We start from the raw sequence: 20,658 nt of genomic DNA, 5'->3' as shown, positions 1-20,658 counted from the left end.
ATGAAAATATGTCGTCACGGACAATAAAGTTATACAATTTTCTCCATTTTTGCTCCCAGATAATCAATTAAATGGTGATAATATAGATTCTTTCATCTCTTTGTATTTATTAAACGAGTTACATTTATCGTGCCCAATAACACAACGAGTAAATGTCATTTCACGATAAAAAAATATAACGATTTAATAAATACAAAGAAATGAAAGAATACGTTTATTCTACTTTCCAAGTAAGATTATTTAACATTTTGTAACCAAATGATTTGGTACTAGTATTTCTATTCACCATAATTTTTATTTTTCTCCTTCTGCTTGAATGACAATTTGACCCAAAACTAAAAACGTTGGATTTGTATTCATGCGCACCAAAAGATTATTTATAATTACCAACCAGCTGTCTGTTACACTTAATTTCACACCAATAAAATGTGCAATTTTATTAAACGCATTCAAAGCATTATTCAACGATTATGTATTTACTAAGAAATGATAGGGCTTTCCAATGAGAGGAGTGGAATAAATGATGGTTTACAGACATTGACATTTTGCATTTAAAAACAATTTTATCAATTTCATACATACCCATCTATACAATCATTCGATTCCCCTGATATTTATTTATTCTAGGCTTTTATTTTATGAACAGTGCACCTAAGTACACAATATATTCTGCACCTAAGTAAACAATAGACTCTGACACCATATGAATTCTTTTATGCAGTGTTAAGATTATATTAATAATATTATGAAGTATGTTTACTGTATTCATACCAATGAAGTATGTTTACTGTATTCATACCAATGAAGTTTGTTTACTGTATTCATACCAATGAAGTATGTTTACTCTATTCATACCAATGAAGTATGTTTACTGGATTCATACCAATGAAGTATGTTTACTGGATTCATACCAATGAAGTATGTTTACTGGATTCATACGAATGAATTATGTTTACTGGATTCATACAAATGAAGTATGTTTACTGTATTCATACCAATGAAGTATGTTTACTGTATTCATACGAATGAAGTATGTTTACTGGATTCATACCAATGAAGTATGTCTACTGTATTCATACGAATGAAGTATGTTTACTGGATTCATACCAATGAAGTATGTTTACTGTATTCAAACCAATGAAGTATGTTTACTGTATTCATACCAATGAAGTATGTTTACTGGATTCATACGAATGAAGTATGTTTACTGTATTCATACCAATGAAGTATGTTTACTGTATTCATACCAATGAAGTATGTTTACTGTATTCATACCAATGAAGTATGTTTACTGGATTCATACCAATGAAGTATGTTTACTGGATTCATACCAATGAAGTATGTTTACTGTATTCATACCAATGAAGTATGTTTACTGTATTCATACCAATGAAGTATGTTTACTGTATTCATACCAATGAAGTATGTTTACTGTATTCATACCAATGAAGTATGTTTACTGTATTCATACCAATGAAGTATGTTTACTGTATTCATACCAATGAAGTATGTTTACTGTATTCATACCAATGAAGTATGTTTACTGTATTCATACCAATGAAGTATGTTTACTGTATTCATACCAATGAAGTATGTTTACTGTATTCATACCAATGAAGTATGTTTACTGTATTCATACCAATGAAGTATGTTTACTGTATTCATACCAATGAAGTATGTTTACTGTATTCATACCAATGAAAAGGTGAAAATGGAAAGGCTTCATGTTAAAACAGTACAAAAAAAATGACGCTTCAGGAACAAACCCTTTGTCAGCAAAACAATTGTTTGTTTATTGTTTTGCTGATGAAGGGTTTGTAACCGAAACGTTAATTGATGTCCTGTATCAATCTGAAACATTTCCACTTTCACCTTTTTTGTTCATATTTTTAGGATTCCAGACTCTCTCTGCATTTACTATTTTCGTGTTATAATATTATGTAAAACTGAGAATAACAATAATCTATAATTCTTACATACGACAAACCGAAATAGGTCAAGGAGTAAATTTCAAACTAATTCTAACAAAAGCCTTTTATAGATATTTATATATATATTGATAATAATGAATTAAATCAGCGCTGAATAATTATCTATATTAAAAATGATTTATTTAAAATTCGAAATGAAACAAAAACAATTTACAAGTAACTACAAAATTGATTTTTCTACTCAGTACAAACATGTACGATAAATTACACAAAAACCTCCGTCTCAGCATTTGGACTGATTACATCATTCTACATCCTTCTTGTTTGTTTGTTTGCTTTTAAGGGTCTTTCTGCACTTGCAACACATTTAGGTCATATTAGAGCCAGTAAAAAGGAAGAAAATTGGATAGTAAAAACATTCTAAATGTACAATTAAAAGGACTTGAAAGAAAGAGTAAGACAAAGGGGAATTGTTCAAATAGTCTGTTTGTTTGTTTGTTTTCAAGGGTTTTACAGCACTTGTAACACATTAAGGTCATATCAGTGCCAGTAAAAAGGAAGAAAATGGGATAGTTACTAGTTCTAGAATTACAATTAAAACATCCAAGAAAAGATAAGACAAGGGGGAATGGTACAAATAGGAAATAGATGTAGATTCCAAGAGTACACTATCAGTTTACTTAGTTTGAGATCACATAAAAGTCTCAACCAGACACCAGCACAAGATCCAACAAGAGGAATACACTCAAATGGTTAGAAATCATATAACGAAGAAAAAAAAATCTCCCAAAACCATAACTAACATACCCTCCCAGCCAAGGACTCCGGCCAGGGTCAGGACAAAACCAAGTGATCTCATCCCAAGACAAAGACAGAAAGCAATTTGGAAAACAGACACAGGGGGATAGAAGACACAGTAAGTACCTCTCTCTGCCCACTATGGGAGGTCGGGAACCCCACCCAGTACATCCTTCTTTCTTCTCACACAAACAATTAGGAAGTACAGAAATCGTCTTGGACTTATTTTATACAGCAGGGAAGAAGAACATAACACAGATTCTATATTCTAAAATTATACTAGAAAAGTAAATGTATATATATGTCTATTCATGTGTGACAACATTCAACAAATACAAAATTTCTTTTTTTTTTATTTCTTTTTTTTTAAGACAATTTTTTTAAAATATTGAAATAATCAAGAGAATCAAACGTAGCATTGAAGAGCGAATGCAAACATTTCTGCTTCAAGCTCCAAGAAATAAAAATAATAAATAATTTTTTTAAAATACTCTCTAATTAATAGAAATGTAGACCAAGGTTCATATCCGTGGCTATGAATTTGATTTACAGTACCCAATCAGAGCTGCCAACCCCATCTGATGAGAATGTGTAGCCTACAATGGGACCTCAAAATGGGGGAGATTTCATAAAAATGGGTACAATCCTGAAATCGACGGAAAACAACCATTGTGAAAGTAAGAGGAAGGTATAATTACATAAAGTCACACCACACAAGCTCAATTGCAGCAACAATGATGTTCAAAATACTATAATCCAATCCTTTCAGAATTCTACCTCCCAGCATGAAGATCATAATTGGTCAAAAAATATATGAACATCCACTTGGTCACCAAGGTTTCTCAATAGGCTAGTAATAATATGAATTACAACTAAAGAAAACTGAAGTGACTCTGCACACTGAAAATGGGTACAATCTTGGGGGAAATGTGTACAAGCGTACAATCACTGAAAATGCGTACAATTCCGCATTTTTTGCAGTAGGTTGGCAGCTCTGCCCAATTCATCCCAATTTGAAAGAGAAAGGAGTAACAAAGAGGAAAAGGGGGAAAATTGGTCAATACCGATTTGAAAGAGAAAGGAGTAACAAAGAGGAAAAGGGGGAAAATTGGTCAATGCCAAACCTGCCGACTTGATAATTTCAAAATCAGAAACCTACACAAAATTCATCAGTAATAAATGGTAAAAGTTCAGTAATACTAGACCATACAATCAAAAATGCTGCATACAACCTTTTTTACGTTATATCTGTCATCTGCATTTTTTGCAACCGCAAATGGCAATTTGCGGCTGCAAATATCAGGGCGATCCGCAAATTTTGGCAAATTTCCCAAAATTGGCAAATCGTGGCAAATTTTGGGAAAATTGGCAAATCGCGTGGCAAATTTTGAGAAAAAAAAGAAGCGAAAACAAAATAACGAGAGAAAAAAGTGCGAAACTTGAGAAATGTTGCATCTTTGCCTGGGCCCAAACCAAGGGAAGCTACTCTCTACGGATAATGATCCTTTAAAATCTTTGTAACAATGCTATTCATAATGTAGCCTCCTCAAATGTAATAAATTGTCTTTTATAATTTTTTTTCTGTATCGCGTGTTAATTTTTACTGAAACGCTTAGTTCTCCTCGGCAAATTTTTTGGCAAATTTTGGTCTTTTTGGCAAATTTCTTGGCAAATTTTGGGGGGGGGGTTTTTTTTTGCAAATTTTGGCAAATTTTAGGTCCCAATTTGGCAAAAAATGCAGATGACAGTTATATCATAAATGTTTTTGTTGACCGCCGCCATTAGGAGTCAGAAATCAACTTGGCTATCATGGGCATGATCTCAAGCAGTAGCTTTTATAACTTTAAGGGAACATTTTATTTTCTTGTAAAACTGCAGTAACGTAAAATAAAATAATAATTTATTTTCTATAACACTTGTGACCAAAATGCTGTGAAATCAAATTCCGTAACATTTCTTCCATGTTCGTAGGTTTGTAATCGTCACTTAATTTCCGTAACAATTTGTGATGATCTGTAAAAATAGGTAAATATGCACTTGAAGAATGGTTCTCCAAAACTCCCTAACTCCGATTTTCCCATTTTGAGATATTGAGGGTTATTTCCCCTAAAATTTCTCATTCGGTCTATTAATTTATCATATTTAAACTTCAAATTCACACAAATCTAGGGAAATTCTTGTGCCATTTCATGCTTAAAATAAAATTTATGTTTCAATTCATCTTATGGATGGAAAATCTCAAAAAGTAGAAAAATTGACTTAACGAGTTTTGGAAAAGCAGCCTTCAATTGTTTTGGTTACAAAAAATAGCGTATATTCCAAAAACAAAAGGACAATAAAGACCCACTGTTCTTCCAAAGAAGAAAAACCTGAAAGGAAAAAGAACGAAAATCCCTGCTCAGATCTGTGCTGTAATTTTTGATTGGTCGACAACAATTATTTCTATGCAGAATACGTTGAGGCTGAAACGTTTCCTCCTCTGCCAGTCCAGTTGGTATGTTCAAATTTTCCAGGGTTTTCTAAACGTTCGTACGTATGCGCGCCAAAGTAATCGCGCTGGGCCTGGAATAAATAAAGATATTATGTTTTAATACTCAAAGATGAAAGGTATGCAAATAACTTTATTAAAATCATTGTGACTTGAAGTAAAATTATACTATACTAATCCTAGTTTAGTGCTAAAATGAATTAAAAGTGTCACAAAGTCTATAAAACTATAAAATCTAACAAACATAAAACAATGCTCGCTGGATTAAAGCTGAGCCGAATTCCAGCAAGCTCTGCAATAAGCCATTCTACAGCTGGGTGATCACATTTGTGACCCCTCGTCTCAAAACGGTATTATGTCGGGATGGACCAGATGCTAAAAAGTCAAATTATGGTTAAACTGGTCAAAAATATGAAACGTTGGTATTTAGCACAGTAAAATATGATATTCCTTCTCCTCTATCAAGCAAACAAACTCAACTCAAGTCTGATTTTCTGGCTACAAATTCAATTTTCAGCATCTTAGTCATCCCGACTTAATACCATTTTTGAGACGAAGGGTCACATTTTATCTGAATAATAAGTTGTTACCCCCATGAGCATCGGATTTCGGCACGTCTGGCTTCTTCCAAGAGAGTGCCAAAACCCAGTGAAAAAGAACTGAGGATTGATATAGAGCAATATCTACTAAACGTGCTCAAATGGCTTGGGGCAGCGTGACTCAGCGGTACGGTCCTTGCTTCGTAATCAAAAGGTACCGAGTTCGATCACCCGCAGTTGCGCTGTGTAGCAGTGAGCAAGTCACCATGCCCTAGCTCACTTTGCGGCGCTGAACTGCGGCTGATGCCTGGGTTATTCCAGTCTTCCCTTGGAATAGACCCTAAAGACAAATTTCCCCTTGGACATGAATAAAGGGAATTCTTTTTAAAAATTTTTTTTTATTTAGCCAACAGCAACATCAACATGTAGGACGAGACATGATACCTGTTAGGCGATGCTACAATCTTTTTGGGACAGAGACAACGCTGTTAACGGCCAGGTAATCATTTTAAAATTTTACACCTGAGTACGCCGAGAGAATGTGAGTAAAGAGACTTCTCCAAGGACTCAACTATCCGCCAAGCGAAGTTCTAACCCAGGACCTTCCCGATCCGAAAGCGAGTGTCATACCACCAGACAACATAGCCGCACAAGATTAAAAATTGATGATGACATTTTTTTTATACTAGCTATCTGATATATCTACTACGATTTCCCAACCTGAATGAGGTTGGCAGGAAGCATTTCGCTCCTGTACCCATCGAAGAAGGCCAGGGCAGTGCTAAAGGCTGGGGTTGGAATGCCAAGGGTAACGGCTGTTGCCACCACTTTCCTCCACGAGTCCTGAAAGGAAAAATAAATAATATATAAAGAAAGAAAGAAAGAAAGAAAGAAAGAAAGAAAGAAAGAAAGAAAGAAAGAAAGAAAGAAAGAAAGAAAGAAAAAAAGAAAGAAAGGGGGTAAGAAAGAAAGAAAGAAAGAAAGAAAGAAAGAAAAAAAAGAAAAAAAAGAAAGAAAGGGGGGAAAGCATGGAAAGTAGGAAAGATGTCGGGATGAACTGGACCCTAAAAGGTTTCTATATCATGAAAAGAACAATAGCAATTATTTGCTACCCGTTGGATAGAATGTTAGTCTATTGCAAAGTACTTTCTGTCAGATCTAACAAACCCAGCTACCCAATCCCTGCTGGATGGACAAGGGGATGAAAACAAAATCTCAACTTCATGCGGGATCAATCTCGATCCCTTTTTGAGTGTGGGGTGAGTACTGAGTTATGTACAGAGATTTCAGCATCGCCTACGCTAACGCAAGGACCCTTTGGTAAAATATTAAGCACTGTTTCCCTCTTACTCCCATCAGTGATTGTAATATTGAGCTTTTATAAAGCGCAATATCCACTCAACATGCTCAAGGTGCTATACAGAAGATCCCCTGGAAACAGCAACATTTATCATGTAGGACAAGTCATTACACCTGTTAGGCGATATTCCAATTTTTTCCGGACAGGGAAAGTGCTGTTAACGGCCAGGTACTCATTTTACACCTGACTACGGTGACAGAATTGATAAGAGCTTCAAAGCTAACTGCGCTGAGAAAGGCTTTGACCAGACCTTTGATAAAGAGTGTCATACCACAAGACCACCAAGCCGCACATAGTGATTGGGTCAATGGGCCTGTTAAATCTTGTGGAAAATACTTTGTGATGGACAAAGGGTAACAAGCAATTGTTATTGTATGTTAACAGTTACAGAAGGAGTGAAAAGAAAAGTTGACAGAGTAAAAAGTGGAAACATTGACAATGTAAAGACTGAAAAAGTTGACAATGTAAAAAAGTGAAAAAGTTGTCAATTGTAAAAAGTGAAAAATTTGCCAATGTAAAAGTAGAAGTTTGACAATGTAAAAGTGAAAAGGAAAAAGTTGACAAGTAAAAAGTGAAAAAGTTGACAATGTAAAAAGTGAAAAAGTTGCCAATGTAAAAAGTGAAAAAGTTGCCAATTGTAAAAAATGAAAAAGTTGCCAATTGTAAAAAGTGAAAAAGTTGCCAATTGTAAATGTGAAAAGTTGCCAATTGTAAAAAGTGAAACTTGAAAATGTAAAAGTGAAAAAGTGCATTGTAAAAAGTGAAAAGCTGACAATGTAAAGTGAAAAAGTTGACAATGTAAAGACTGAAAAAGTTGACAATGTAAAAAAGTGAAAAAGTTGTCAATTGTAAAAAGTGAAAAATTTGCCAATGTAAAAAGTGAGAAGTTTAACAATGTAAAAAGTGAAAAGTGAAAAAGTTGACAATGTAAAAAGTGAAAAAGTTGACAATGTAAAAAGTGAAAAAGTTGCCAATTGTAAAAAATGAAAAAGTTGCCAATTGTAAAAAGTGAAAAAGTTGCCAATTGTAAAATGTGAAAAAGTTGCCAATTGTAAAAAGTGAAAAACTTGACAATGTAAAAAGTGAAAAAGTTGCCATTTGTAAAAAGTGAAAAAGCTGACAATGTAAAAAGTGAAAAAGTTGACAATGTAAAAAAGGAAAAAGTTGACAATGTAAAAAGTGAAAAAGTTGCCAATTGTAAAAAGTGAAAAAGTTGACAATGTAAAAAGTGAAAAAGTTGACAATTGTAAAAAGTGAAAAATTTGACAATATAAAAAATGAAAAAGTTGCCAATTGTAAAAAGTGAAAAATTTGACAATATAAAAAATGAAAAAGTTGCCAATCTTCTACCTGACATTTTTGGATTTCATTCTTGAAGTAGTCGTCCAGCAGCAAGTTGGTCAAGTCTGGATTCTTCTCATAGGCTTGTTTGATATTGCCCAGGAATGCACTGTGAATGGATCAAAGAGACAAATTAGCCAGCAGTCTGGATTCTTCTCGTAGGCTTGTTTGATATTGCCCAGGAATGCACAGGAAATGGATCAAAGAGACAAATTAGCCAGCAGTCTGTCTTTAAGGGTTTTAAGGCGCTTGCAACACATTAAGGTCATATCAGCGCCAGTAAAAAGGAAGAAAATGGTATAGTAAAAAGTTCTAGAATTACAATTAAAGCATCAAAGAATAAGGAAGACAAAGGGGAATTGGTTTAAATAGGAAACAGATATAGATTCCAAGAGCATACTATCAGTGTACTTAGTCTGAGATCGCCTAAAAGTCTCATCCAGACACAAACACAGGTCCCTACTAAGAGGAATACGCTCAAATGTTTACAAATCATACATAATACATAAAACAAAACATAATACAGTGCATAACAGAGAGATGATTTACAAGGGAAAAAAATATCATCTCCCAAAACAAACTATTCATTTGACTGTTTCCCTCCAAGCCAGGGTATCTGGCCAGGGCTGTGACAAAACCAAGTAATCTGATGGCTCATGGAGCCTCCATCTCTTCATTATTGAACTAGTCTTCCTTATCTCAATGCCCGCCTCTCTCCTCAACCCATCCCTACTCACTTCTTTGATTTTACCACAGTAACAGTAACAGCCTTAGGTCATCATTGCCTTAGGATAGTAAAAAGTTCTAGAATCACAATTAAAGCACCCAAGAAAAGGTAAGACACAGGGGAATTGGTTCAAATAGGGAACAGATGTAGATTCCAAGAGGACACTATCAAAGTAATTAGTTTGAGATCACTTAAAAGTGTCATCCAGACACAAGCTCAGGTCCCCACTAAGTGGAATACACTCAAATGCTTTTAAATCATATATGATATGTAAACAAAACAAAATACAGTCGATACCAGAGATGATTTACAAGGGAAAAAATATCATTTCCCAAAACTAACTATACATTTGACTGTTCCCCTCCCAGACAGGGTATCCGGGTAATCTCATCCCAAGACAAAGACAGAAAGCAAGTTGGAAAACAGATATAGGGGGATAGAAGACACAGTAAGTGCCTCCCTGCCCACTATGGGAGGTCAGGAACCCCACCCAGATATAAGGGGTTAGAAGACACAGTAAGTACCTCCCTGCCCAACATGGGAGGACAGGAACCCCACCCAGATATAGGGGGTTAGAAGACACAATAAGTGCTTCCCTGTCCAACATGACAGGACAGGAACCCCACCCAGATATAGGGGGTTAGAAGACACAATAAGTACCTCCCTACCCACTATCAGAGATCAGGAACCCCACTCAGCAATAGTACTTGAAAATGTTCCCTTACAAAAGTACTTGAAATCAACAACGATAAGTTGCAAGTCATCTTACGTTCTATTACACCCTATTCCGCCTCCAAACAGGACACAATAGACTAAGAGGACATATGTTTACAAAGCTAGGTATTGGAACAACCCCTTATTGCCCATGTGGATCCGACCATGAAACCACTTTACATGTGCTTATGGATTGCCCCTTATACAACGTGCAACGTTCGAACCACTGGGTCACCCCTACAACACTCAACACAAAGCTCTATGGTGAGGCTGAGGACCTAAAGCGGACCACAGACTTCATAGCAGATATCGGACTGCAGCCATAGATGTCCATCAGAGGAACGAAGAAGAAGAAGAAGATCTTACCTTCTGATGATACAGCCACCTCTCCACATGAGGGCAATAGAGCCAAAGTTCAATTTCCAGTTTAACTCCTTGGCTGTCTCCCTCATCAACATGAACCCTTGGGCATACGACACAATCTTGGACGCATACAAAGCCTGGATGGATACAAGAAGGATGATGTTATCAAACCCCATTCTAATATCATAATAATAATAATAATGATAATAATAATAATAATAATAATAATAATAATAATAAATAATAATAATAATAAAAATAAAATAATAATAATAATAATAATAATAAATAATAATAATAATATAATAATAATAATAGTAATAATAATAATAATAATATGATGATGATGATGATGATGATGATGATGATGATGATGATGATGATGATGATGATGATGATGATGATGATGATAATAATAATAGTGTACATTTACATAGTGCTAACCTCAAGCAATTTGAGCTATAGGCACTATACAAAAATATCATTTTCATTATAATTATCATAGCTATTAGATTTGACGTATACATACACCACTATTTAAAATACTACCAACATGCAAATGTACATCAAAAAAAACCAAGCCAAAAAATATATTTTCTAAAGTAATATGTCTTTAGCCTACTTGTGAATGCCTCCAGGCGATTCGGAATTTCTAACTTCACAGCTTTCGTCGTCCGTCCACGTTCCAACTCACCTTTCTGATGTGTTCGATAAACTCCTCTTTGTTTCCTTCGTATTTGGTTTTGCTCGGGCCTTTGATTTGTTTACTGGCGGCCACTCTCTCTGTCTTGAGTGACGACAGGCATCTTGCAAACACGGCTTCACCTAAAACACAGAAATAGTTCGCTCACAGAACACGCCTTAAATCTAATTTTAATTTGCATTATCATCATCATCATCATTGCCTTTTTCACCCTGGGTCAGGGTATAGGCCACAGACAAACAGTTTCCATCCCTCTCTATCCTGAGCTAACTTTTTTTTATCGCATTACATGTCTTATCACTTCTCTTCTGTATAGAGAGTTCGAAGATGACATCACTTCGGTCTTTGTTATTGTTTTTTGCCATCCGCGTTTATGAGTAATGCTCACTGACTGTATTAACCCGACTATAAACGTTAATTTTTACACACAGTTTTGTGTGTTGGTCCGTTATACTTCCGGATGGCAATGTTATGAGCTTCTTAGCCAAGCGCATACTATCTAAATCAGCTTCTTTAATTCTTCTCCATGTTCCTCGTGGCCTTCTACTTGATCTTCTACACTGTGGCTTCCAGTCCAATACTTTCTAATTTTAAGTTTAATACTTTCTAATTTTAAGTTTATTTTATTCCAGTTTTGATCTTAAATTCAGACTGACAATTTCCACTGTATAACTGAATTTCTTTTTTTGTTTTTGTTTTTTGTTGTTGCTGTTGTTGTTGTTGTTGTTCTTGTTCTTGTTGTTGTTAAATGTTGTTGTTGTAATTAATCAATTCAAATGTATTTCGTTAAAATACGTTACTAATGTTAGTGAGTAATATTGGTGTAAGTATGTGTGTGTATGTTCGTGTATGAGTGTAAATGTATCTGTGTGTGAGTTTGTGTGCATGTATGTTTATTTCTTTATATCTATTCTCTAAATTGTCAAAGAATGATTGTTTGAATGACAATCAATATTGTAAAGACCGCTGAGCACTTACGTGGAAGTCGATCGCTATATAAATAACTTGTATTCATTATTTCTCAATTTTGGATTTAAAAGTTGACAAAAACCAACACGTTTCTGATATAGATATAAAATTAATACAAAGTCATAACAGTTGATCGCTATATAAATAACTTATCATTATTATTTCTCAATTTTGGATTTGAAAGTTTCAAAAAAAACCAAGACGTTTCTGATATATCTAGATATAAAATTATTACAAAGTCATAACTGCTGCTTTTATCAAAAAAATATTGTCTTAAATTTTAAATTGGTTTTACACAGTAGTAGTCCTTCCCAGCCATTAGTCCTATGGAATCTGAGTTAATCCTGGTTTCTATAGAGTGAATCGGACAATAGCAATTGCTTGCTACCATTTGGATAGAACGATAGTCTATCGCAAAGTACCTTCTGCCAGTTCTAACAGACCTAGCTAACCCATTACTGCTGAGTGGACAGGGGGCTTAGCAAAAAATATGGATTGCTATCCTTCATCAAACAGTATCAGCCTTAAATTATAGAAGAGGATATACACATCCATCTGGCTTCCCTAAGGATATACATATCCATCTGGCTTCCCTAAGGATACACATCCATCTGGCTTCCCTAAGGATATACATATCCAAATGCCTTCCCTCAGGATACATATCCATCTGGCTTCCCTGAGAATACATATCCATCTGGCTTCCCTAAGGATACATATCCATCTGGCTTCCCTCAGGATACATATCCATCTGGCTTCCCTCAGGATATATATCCATCTGGCTTCCCTAAGGATACACATATCCATCTGGCTTCCCTCAGTATACATATCCATCTGGCTTTCTCAGGATACATATCCATCTGGCTTCCCTAAGGATACACATATCCATCTGGCTTCCCTCAGGATACATATCCATCTGGCTTCCCTAAGGTTACACATATCCATATGGCTTTCCTCAGGATTCATATCCATCTGGCTTCCTTGAGGATTCATATCCATCTGGCTTCCCTAAGGATACAAATCCATCTGGCTTCCCTGAGGATACACATATCCATATGGCTTCCCTTAGGATACACATATCCATCTGTCTTCCCTAAGGATATCTATCCATCTGGCTTCCCTAAGGATACACATATCCATATGGCTTCCCTCAAGATACATATCCATCTGGCGTCCCTAAGGATACATATCTATCTGGCTTCCCTCAAGATTCACATCCATCGGGCTTCCCTAAGGATACAGATCCATCTGGCTCCCCTCAAGATTCATACCCATCTGGCTTCCCTAAGGATACATATCCATCTGGCTTCCCTAAGGACACATATCCAAATGGCTTCCCTCAAGATTCATACCCATCTGGCTTCCCTAAGGATACATATCCATCTGGCTTCCCTAAGGATACATATCCATCTGGCTTCCCTCAAGATTCATATCCATCTGGCGTCCCTAAGGATACATATTCATCTGGATTCCCTAAGGATACATATTCATCTGGATTCCCTCAGGATACATATTCATCTGGCTTCCCTTTAATTTTTCATCTTTCAAAAATAAAAACTCACCAATACCGACCAAGATCGGCCGAAAGATTTTTTAAAAGCCAGTATTCCAGCTTAAGCATGAAAAAGAGAATCCCTGATTATATTTTTTTTTAAACTCTTTTTTTTTGTTTATGTTGTTGTTGTTGTTGTTGTTGTTGTTGTTGTTGTTGTTGTTGTTGTTGTTGTTGTTTCAATACCAAAATGCTCAGCAATTGACGACATCAATAAAAAAATAATTGACCTTCAACAAAAAAAACCCACCAATCAGCGTTACGGGGACCCCGTACTCCAAGGCCGAGATGGCTGTCCATTTGCCCGTTCCCTTCTGTCCGGCCGAGTCCATGATTTTGTTGATGAGAGGTTTGCCGTCCGTGTCCTTGTGGTCCAGGATGTCTCGGGTGATCTCGATGAGGAACGAATCCAACTCTGTTTTGTTCCAGCCATCCATTATCTAGACAGATTAAAAAAAAAAAAAATTAATTGAGCTTTTATACAGCGCGATATCCACTAAACATGCTCAAAGCGCTTTACAAGGGGTCACTGGCCAACAGCAGCATTTAACATGTAGGACGGGACATGACGACGCCTGTTAGGTGATATTGCAATTTTTTTCGGAGAGAGAGAGACAATGCTTTTCACTGCCAGGTACTCATTTTACACCTGAGCATGGTGAGAGAATGTGAGTAAAGAGCCTTCTCCAAGGACTCAACTATGCGCTGAGCGAGGCTCGAACACAGTACCTTCCAATCCGAAAGCAAGTGTCATACCACTAGACCACATAGTCCCACAATGATGTGCAGATGACAAAACGAAAGGACAAATTTACAATCTTAAATCACGATAGCAATAGCTTTTCTAAAATTTGATTTCCATTTTCTCAGCATTTTTGTCTATCAACAGGAGAATAAATAGATAAAATAAAATTCCCTTTATTCATCCCCAAGGGGAAATTTGTCTTTAGGGTCTATTCCAAGGGAAGACTGGAATAACCCAGGCGTCAGCTGCAGTGCAGCGCCGCAAAGTGAGCTAGGGCTAAGTGACTTGCTCAAGGTCACACAATGCAGCGGCGGGTGATCGAACTCGTTACCTTCTGGGTACGAAGCAAAGAACGTACCGCTGAGCCACGCTGCCAAGAAGCCAGAGTTTATCATAGTTTCTACAGCATGAAGTGGACAATAGCAATTGCTGCTATCCTTTTGATAGGATGCTAGTCTAGCACAAAGTACTTTCCATCAGATCTACCAGATCCAGCTACCCAATTAGGGGGAGGAGGGGTCAGAAATAATCTTGACTGCATCTTCAGACCTGCCAACCCTTCATATTCCAAAAGTGGAATCAGAACGTCAGAAAATAGGAATTTGAGACCAAAAAAAATGGTAACTTCTTAACAATGGATCGAAACGACCACCAACTATCCCATCAAATACATAAAAGACAATATTCCGGCACAGATGGCAAAACTACATATCACATGCATTAGGTGATGAAATTAATTTTCCTGCTAAGCTCCGTTTTGGTAATCTTTAAAAATAAATTCACCTTTTAAACCCCCCCCCCCCCCCCCCCCCCTCATTCCTTTTTTCTTACCATCATCATCATCATTAATTTTTGAAAACCGGAATTTTAAAGACAATGGGGGAATAATGTGGAAAAGGAAGAGTGAAAATACGAATATATATATAAATAAACAGCTTAAAAAAAACCAAAGAAGTATCTTGTTCTTTTTCTGTAAAGCTCTTGTATTCTCTCTTTTTTCTAAGACATTCTATGCATGCCGTTTTGTTTGGGTTTTTTTTTTGGGTCATTTTTCACATGAAATCTACTAGCGTATACAGTACCTTGGACATTTCCTGTGGTGACATTCCCAATGCATCCTTCATAACGTGATAGGCCTCACAAATCAGCTGCATGTCTCCGTATTCAATACCATTGTGAACCATTTTCACAAAGTGACCGGCTCCCTCTGGGCCAACCTGGTGCCAAATTTTTAAAATTAAAAATTAATAAATAACATTACTTTTTTTTAAAGTTATGAAAGTTATGAAGGATGGCGATCACCCCCTTCACAAATATATTATGTTTTCCATGAGGAGCCGTCGCCTTTTATCTATAAAAACAAAGACAACACGTCACCTTAATTCATTTTGCCACATGGTGTTCGAATTTTTAACGCGCAACTGTGATTTAAATTAAATACTATCTTTTAAGTATACACACACAAGTTCGGACTAAATTTATCAAATTAATATATAAAGTGTTGCTATTGGTTCTTGGTTGTATATTTTTACATTTTTGTGCATTTGCGTATATTATATTATATATATATATATATATATATATATATATATATATATATATATATATATATATATATATATATATATATATATATATATATATATATACATATACATTGTCGCCATAGATTCTCAACTTTGTGTTTCTGCATGCCACATCTGTAAATAAATTTCCATTTTTTTGGATGAATAAAGTATATCTTATCTTATCTTATCTTAAAACATACTTGATATGAGCTAAAAACCATCTTTACACATCTCACTAGTGTTTCAAAACATAAGAGAGGATAAAATGTTTTGGTAGCTGTACATAATTTATTTCAAACCATTTTTTAAATTGTGAAAAGTGCATTGCACTTGGTAAATCCACGAAAATGTGCTAAACAAATGTTCATATTTTCTAGTTCAGTTATTGTGACATAAAGCATGTGAGGGTTTCAAAGGCAACGTCTAGATATCAGAACAAAGCATCCATCATCCATTGTACTTCAACGTTTCAAATCATCATCATTGTCTTTATCAGCGGAAAATATGAAGTAAAAAAGGGCAGGGGGCTATATGGCTCACAATACAAATCATTATTAATAATAATAAAAAATAATAATAATAATAATAATAATAATAATAATAATAATAATAATAATAATAATAATAATAATAATATAATAACAATAATAATACATGGCATTTATATCGCACATTTTCCTCACTGTGTGATGCTCAATGCAGGTCACAAATATAGATATACAAAATTTACATTTAAAAAAAATAAATAAATAAATAAAAAATATTAACATAAAAAACACCATAAAAAAAGAAATGACACGTGTTTATCTTTCTAAGCCACACGCAATCCCTGGTCATTACACACATCCTTAGAATAGATTTGACTTGAGCTTTTTCTTATATAGCGCAATATCCACTAAACGTGCTCAAAGCGCTATACAAGGTGTCCCTGACTAACAGCAACACATAACATGTAGAATGAGACACGAAGCTTGTTAGGCGATATGACAATTTTTTTTTTCCAACAGAGACAACGCTGTTCACGGCCAGTTACTCATATTACACCTTAGTACGGTGAGAGAATGTGAGTTTTCCAAGGACTCAACTATGCTCTGAGCGAGGCTTGAACCCATGACCTTCCAAACTATGCGCTGAACGAGGCTCGAACCCATGACCTTCCAATCCGAAAGCAAGTGTCATACCACTTGACCACAAAGCCGCAAGAAAAAACAGCAAGTTCAATCCGAACTATAAAAGATTACTTACCCAATCACAGCACGGCTCTCCATTGACTTTGGCCGCGACACTTTGGAAGATTCCCCTCACAGCTGGCCAGGCTTCTTCGTTGCCCCCCGGCATGAGGGAAGGGCCGTATCGTGCCCCCTCTTCTCCTCCACTCACGCCAGTTCCAATAAACAAAATTTTCTTGGCCTTCAGATCTTTGCATCGGCGCTGATTAAAGAAAAAATAATAATAATAATAATAATAATAATAATAATAATAATAATAATAATAATAATAATAATAATAATAATAATAATAATAATAATATAAATCTTTATTGTCCTCAAAATAGTGGCAATTTGTCATTTGGTTACACATTTATAACAATACAATATTATAAAGAGCATACATTACATAATATATTGACATATATATACACACTCACACATATGCACATTACAAACATCGTAGTCATTGTCACCATCATCGTTATCAACAACATCGACATCATCACAACAACCCTCCTAATATTTCGTTACCATCCTTCTCTTTCACCATTCCCCAATAACACCATCACCATCCTCATCATACTCCTTATAATATTATTTTTTCCTGTAACAAGTTATGAGAGGGACAGCTTGTGACTTAATATAATAATGACTTATTATTAGAAAGATTTTGAAGACCAGGAAAAAAATCCCACAATCAAAGAATAAATTTTTGGAGAAAAAAAAACATACAAAACAAGCTAACAAAAAAAAAAAAAAATATAACTGTAACTTGAGCTTTTATAGAGAGCAATATCCACAAAAGGTGTTCAAAGTGCTTTACAAGGGGTCCCTAGCCAACAGCAACACTTAACGTGTCAGATGAGTCATGATGCCGTAGCTGATTTTACAATTGAAGCTGGTTTTCCAAAACTTGTTAAGTCAATTTTGCTACTTTTTGAGATTTTCCATCCATGAGATGAATTGAAACGTAAACTTTATTTTCATCATCAACTGACCCAAGACTTTCCTTAGATTTGTGTGAATTTGAATTTTAAATATGATAAAATGATAAACGGAATGAGAAATTTCAGGGGAAATAATCCTCAATATCTCAAAATGGAAAAAAACAAAGTTAGGGAATTTTGGAAAACCAATTTTTTCCAGACAAAGACAATGCTGTTAACTTCCAGGTACATTGATCAGATACACATGTAATGTCATTGTACAAATTGACTTACTATAGAGTCTTGGTATTCTGAATTGCCTCCATCTATGATGATGTATCCAGCCTCCAAGAGACCACAGAAGACAGTGATAAGATACACATGTAATGTCATTGTACAAATTGACTTACTATAGAGTCTTGGTATTCTGAATTGCCTCCATCTATGATGATGTATCCAGCCTCCAAGAGACCACAGAAGACAGTGATAAGATACACATGTAATGTCATTGTACAAATTGACTTACTATAGAGTCTTGGTATTCTGAATTGCCTCCATCTATGATGATGTCTCCGACCTCCAAGAGACCACAGAAGACAGTGATAAGATACACATGTAATGTCATTGATCAAATTGACTTACTATAGAGTCTTGGTATTCTGAATTGCCTCCATCTATGATGATGTCTCCAGCCTCAAGAATAGGGACCTAAAAAATAAGGGGGATAATTATTAAAAAACAAAATGTTTGGAATTTTTTATTATTCTTCTTTCTATAAATCATAAAAAGGCAGACTAGAGTCCTACAGATAATGCGATCAGCACCATTATTCAGTACATTATGCCAGGCGGAGTTGGGGGCTCAAACCCCCATCACCGCCGCGAAAATTGTTTATTCTCTATTGTCTTCTGGCACTTTTCTGCTCACTTCACCTGCTACCAACATAAGTGCCTGCTCCACTCACTTTTCTGAATTAAAAATTCACCCCAAATACCGGAGCATACTCAATGCCTCAATTGTTTCTGTTATATGTTTGTGTTGAGAATATTGGCCATTAAGCTTAATTGCTGGCCAACTAACTTCGCGGAGGTTGTGTGGGTTGGATCCACGATTTCCAGTAGTCGGTGAGAGAGAGAGAGCTCTAAAAATGACCTGAGTTAGAGACGATCTTTTTTGGGATCGTGGATAGCTCATACGGTAGAGTCACGCTCTCACCGGCCAGGCAGAGTTGTCGTACCAGTCAGGTCGCGGGTTCAAACCCCCATCACCGCCGCGAAAAATTGTTATTCTCTATTGTCTTCTGGCACTTTCCTACTCACTTCATCTCTTGTGGTTATTCAGTACAGCTTTATATAAGTATAGAGTATCTGTATTTCTTTCAGTCTCCAACAATCGCTCTCCCTCACTCTCTCTATCTGGGAATGTGTGTTTGTGTGTGTGCGTCCTAGTACTTGATAGCAACAAAAATCTTACAGAAGTCCAATCCAACCTTCCTTCAATAACAGTACCCCCCCCCCCCCTCCCTCTTTTTTTTTCTCTCTCTCCCTCTCTCTCGCACACAAACATCCTCTCTCTCCCTCTCTCTCTCTCTCTCTCTCTCTCTCTCTCCAACCACCCACTTCCCCCTCTCACCAATTTCTCAATGAAAGCATCCACAGCGGCTCCAGCCTTGACCAGCATCATGACACGTCTTGGTTTCTTCAGCTTGGCCACCATGTCCTCCATAGACTTGGCCCCAATCACCTTGGTGCCCTTGGCCTCGTTCTGGAGGAATTCCTCCACCTTGGAAACTGTTCGGTTGAAGGCCACGACCTGGTGAGAATCAAAATGGACAACCAGATGACTGGCTGGAGACTGCCAGTGTGAAGATGTAGCCATACGCTACTAATACTACTACTAGTAATAGCAGAGAGATGGTCGACAATGAAGTAAAACCCATCTCCCTATAACTATAAAATATACGTATGACTGTTTCCCTCCCAGCCAAGGACTCCTGCCAGGACTAGGACAAACCAAGTAATTCCATTCCAAAGGGGGATAGCAGATAAAGGGGGATAGAAGACAGCGTGACCTCCTGCCCACCACGGGAGGTCAAAAGACCCCACCTAGCAAAACAGAATTACATGTGATCATTCGTCCTGTTTTGTTGGTAACAGGGAAATCCGAAACGTCCATTTTTATCTGTTTTCGTATATCAAATTGAAGCTTACATTCAATTTCACATTGTAATTTTTTAAGACTTACATGTGACAAACTGTAACAATCTAGAAATTTGTGAGAATGAATTCGATGAGACAAAAACAATTTTTTAAAGTCAGGACAATAAGGTGTGGACTTAAAAATAAAAAAAGTTAACCCGTTTATCCCCATACTCTAGAAAGACAAGTATTTTGTTTAAATTGGCCAGAAAACTCGTCCTTCAAATATCGATCAATTTGAATGACCCTCATCTTAGCAACAAAAAAAAATCCTCAAAACTGGAACTTCAAGGTAGTCCTCGCAACGTCCCAGGTTTGAGAGTTTTTTGCTGTCAAGATGAGGGTCATTTAAAACCAATCGATATTAGAAGGACGCGTTTTATAGCAAAATCTTTTACTAGATCTACGTGTTTTTTGCCAGAGTACAACAGTTGACTGGTTAAATAGAGTTAAAGAAACAAAACTCACTCTGGCTCAAAACTCATGTAACCGTTACGAGATGAAGGGACTCATATGTACGTTTTTCCT

The 20,658-nt window shown here is 36.0% G+C and overlaps 1 protein-coding gene across 3 annotated transcripts in view; it reads right to left on the bottom strand.

Annotated features, from left to right (window-relative positions):
* Positions 1-4,302: 4,302 nt before the first annotated feature.
* LOC144969943 (6-phosphogluconate dehydrogenase, decarboxylating-like) overlaps positions 4,303-20,658 on the bottom strand; it is a 49,104-nt gene continuing 32,748 nt past the window's right edge. For all 3 annotated transcript variants that reach the window (XM_078909032.1, XM_078909030.1, XM_078909031.1), the window contains 10 exons: positions 19,565-19,744; positions 18,575-18,640; positions 17,041-17,226; positions 15,310-15,444; positions 13,733-13,922; positions 10,956-11,086; positions 10,265-10,398; positions 8,467-8,566; positions 6,477-6,599; positions 4,303-5,291 (listed from right to left, as the gene is read on the bottom strand). In XM_078909032.1, coding sequence (XP_078765158.1) covers positions 5,172-5,291; positions 6,477-6,599; positions 8,467-8,566; positions 10,265-10,398; positions 10,956-11,086; positions 13,733-13,922; positions 15,310-15,444; positions 17,041-17,226; positions 18,575-18,640; positions 19,565-19,744 — 1,365 coding nt within the window. In that variant the 3' untranslated portion in view covers positions 4,303-5,171. The remainder of the gene's footprint in view (positions 5,292-6,476; positions 6,600-8,466; positions 8,567-10,264; positions 10,399-10,955; positions 11,087-13,732; positions 13,923-15,309; positions 15,445-17,040; positions 17,227-18,574; positions 18,641-19,564; positions 19,745-20,658) is intronic.

Source organism: Berghia stephanieae, chromosome 4 (assembly GCF_034508935.2).
Source record: "Berghia stephanieae isolate SIO BIC M18660-M18661 chromosome 4, UCSD_Bste_1.3, whole genome shotgun sequence".
NCBI lineage: Eukaryota > Metazoa > Mollusca > Gastropoda > Nudibranchia > Aeolidiidae > Berghia > Berghia stephanieae.
Note: the sequence above shows the minus strand (reverse complement) of the source record. Positions and strands in the feature narration are given on the sequence as shown.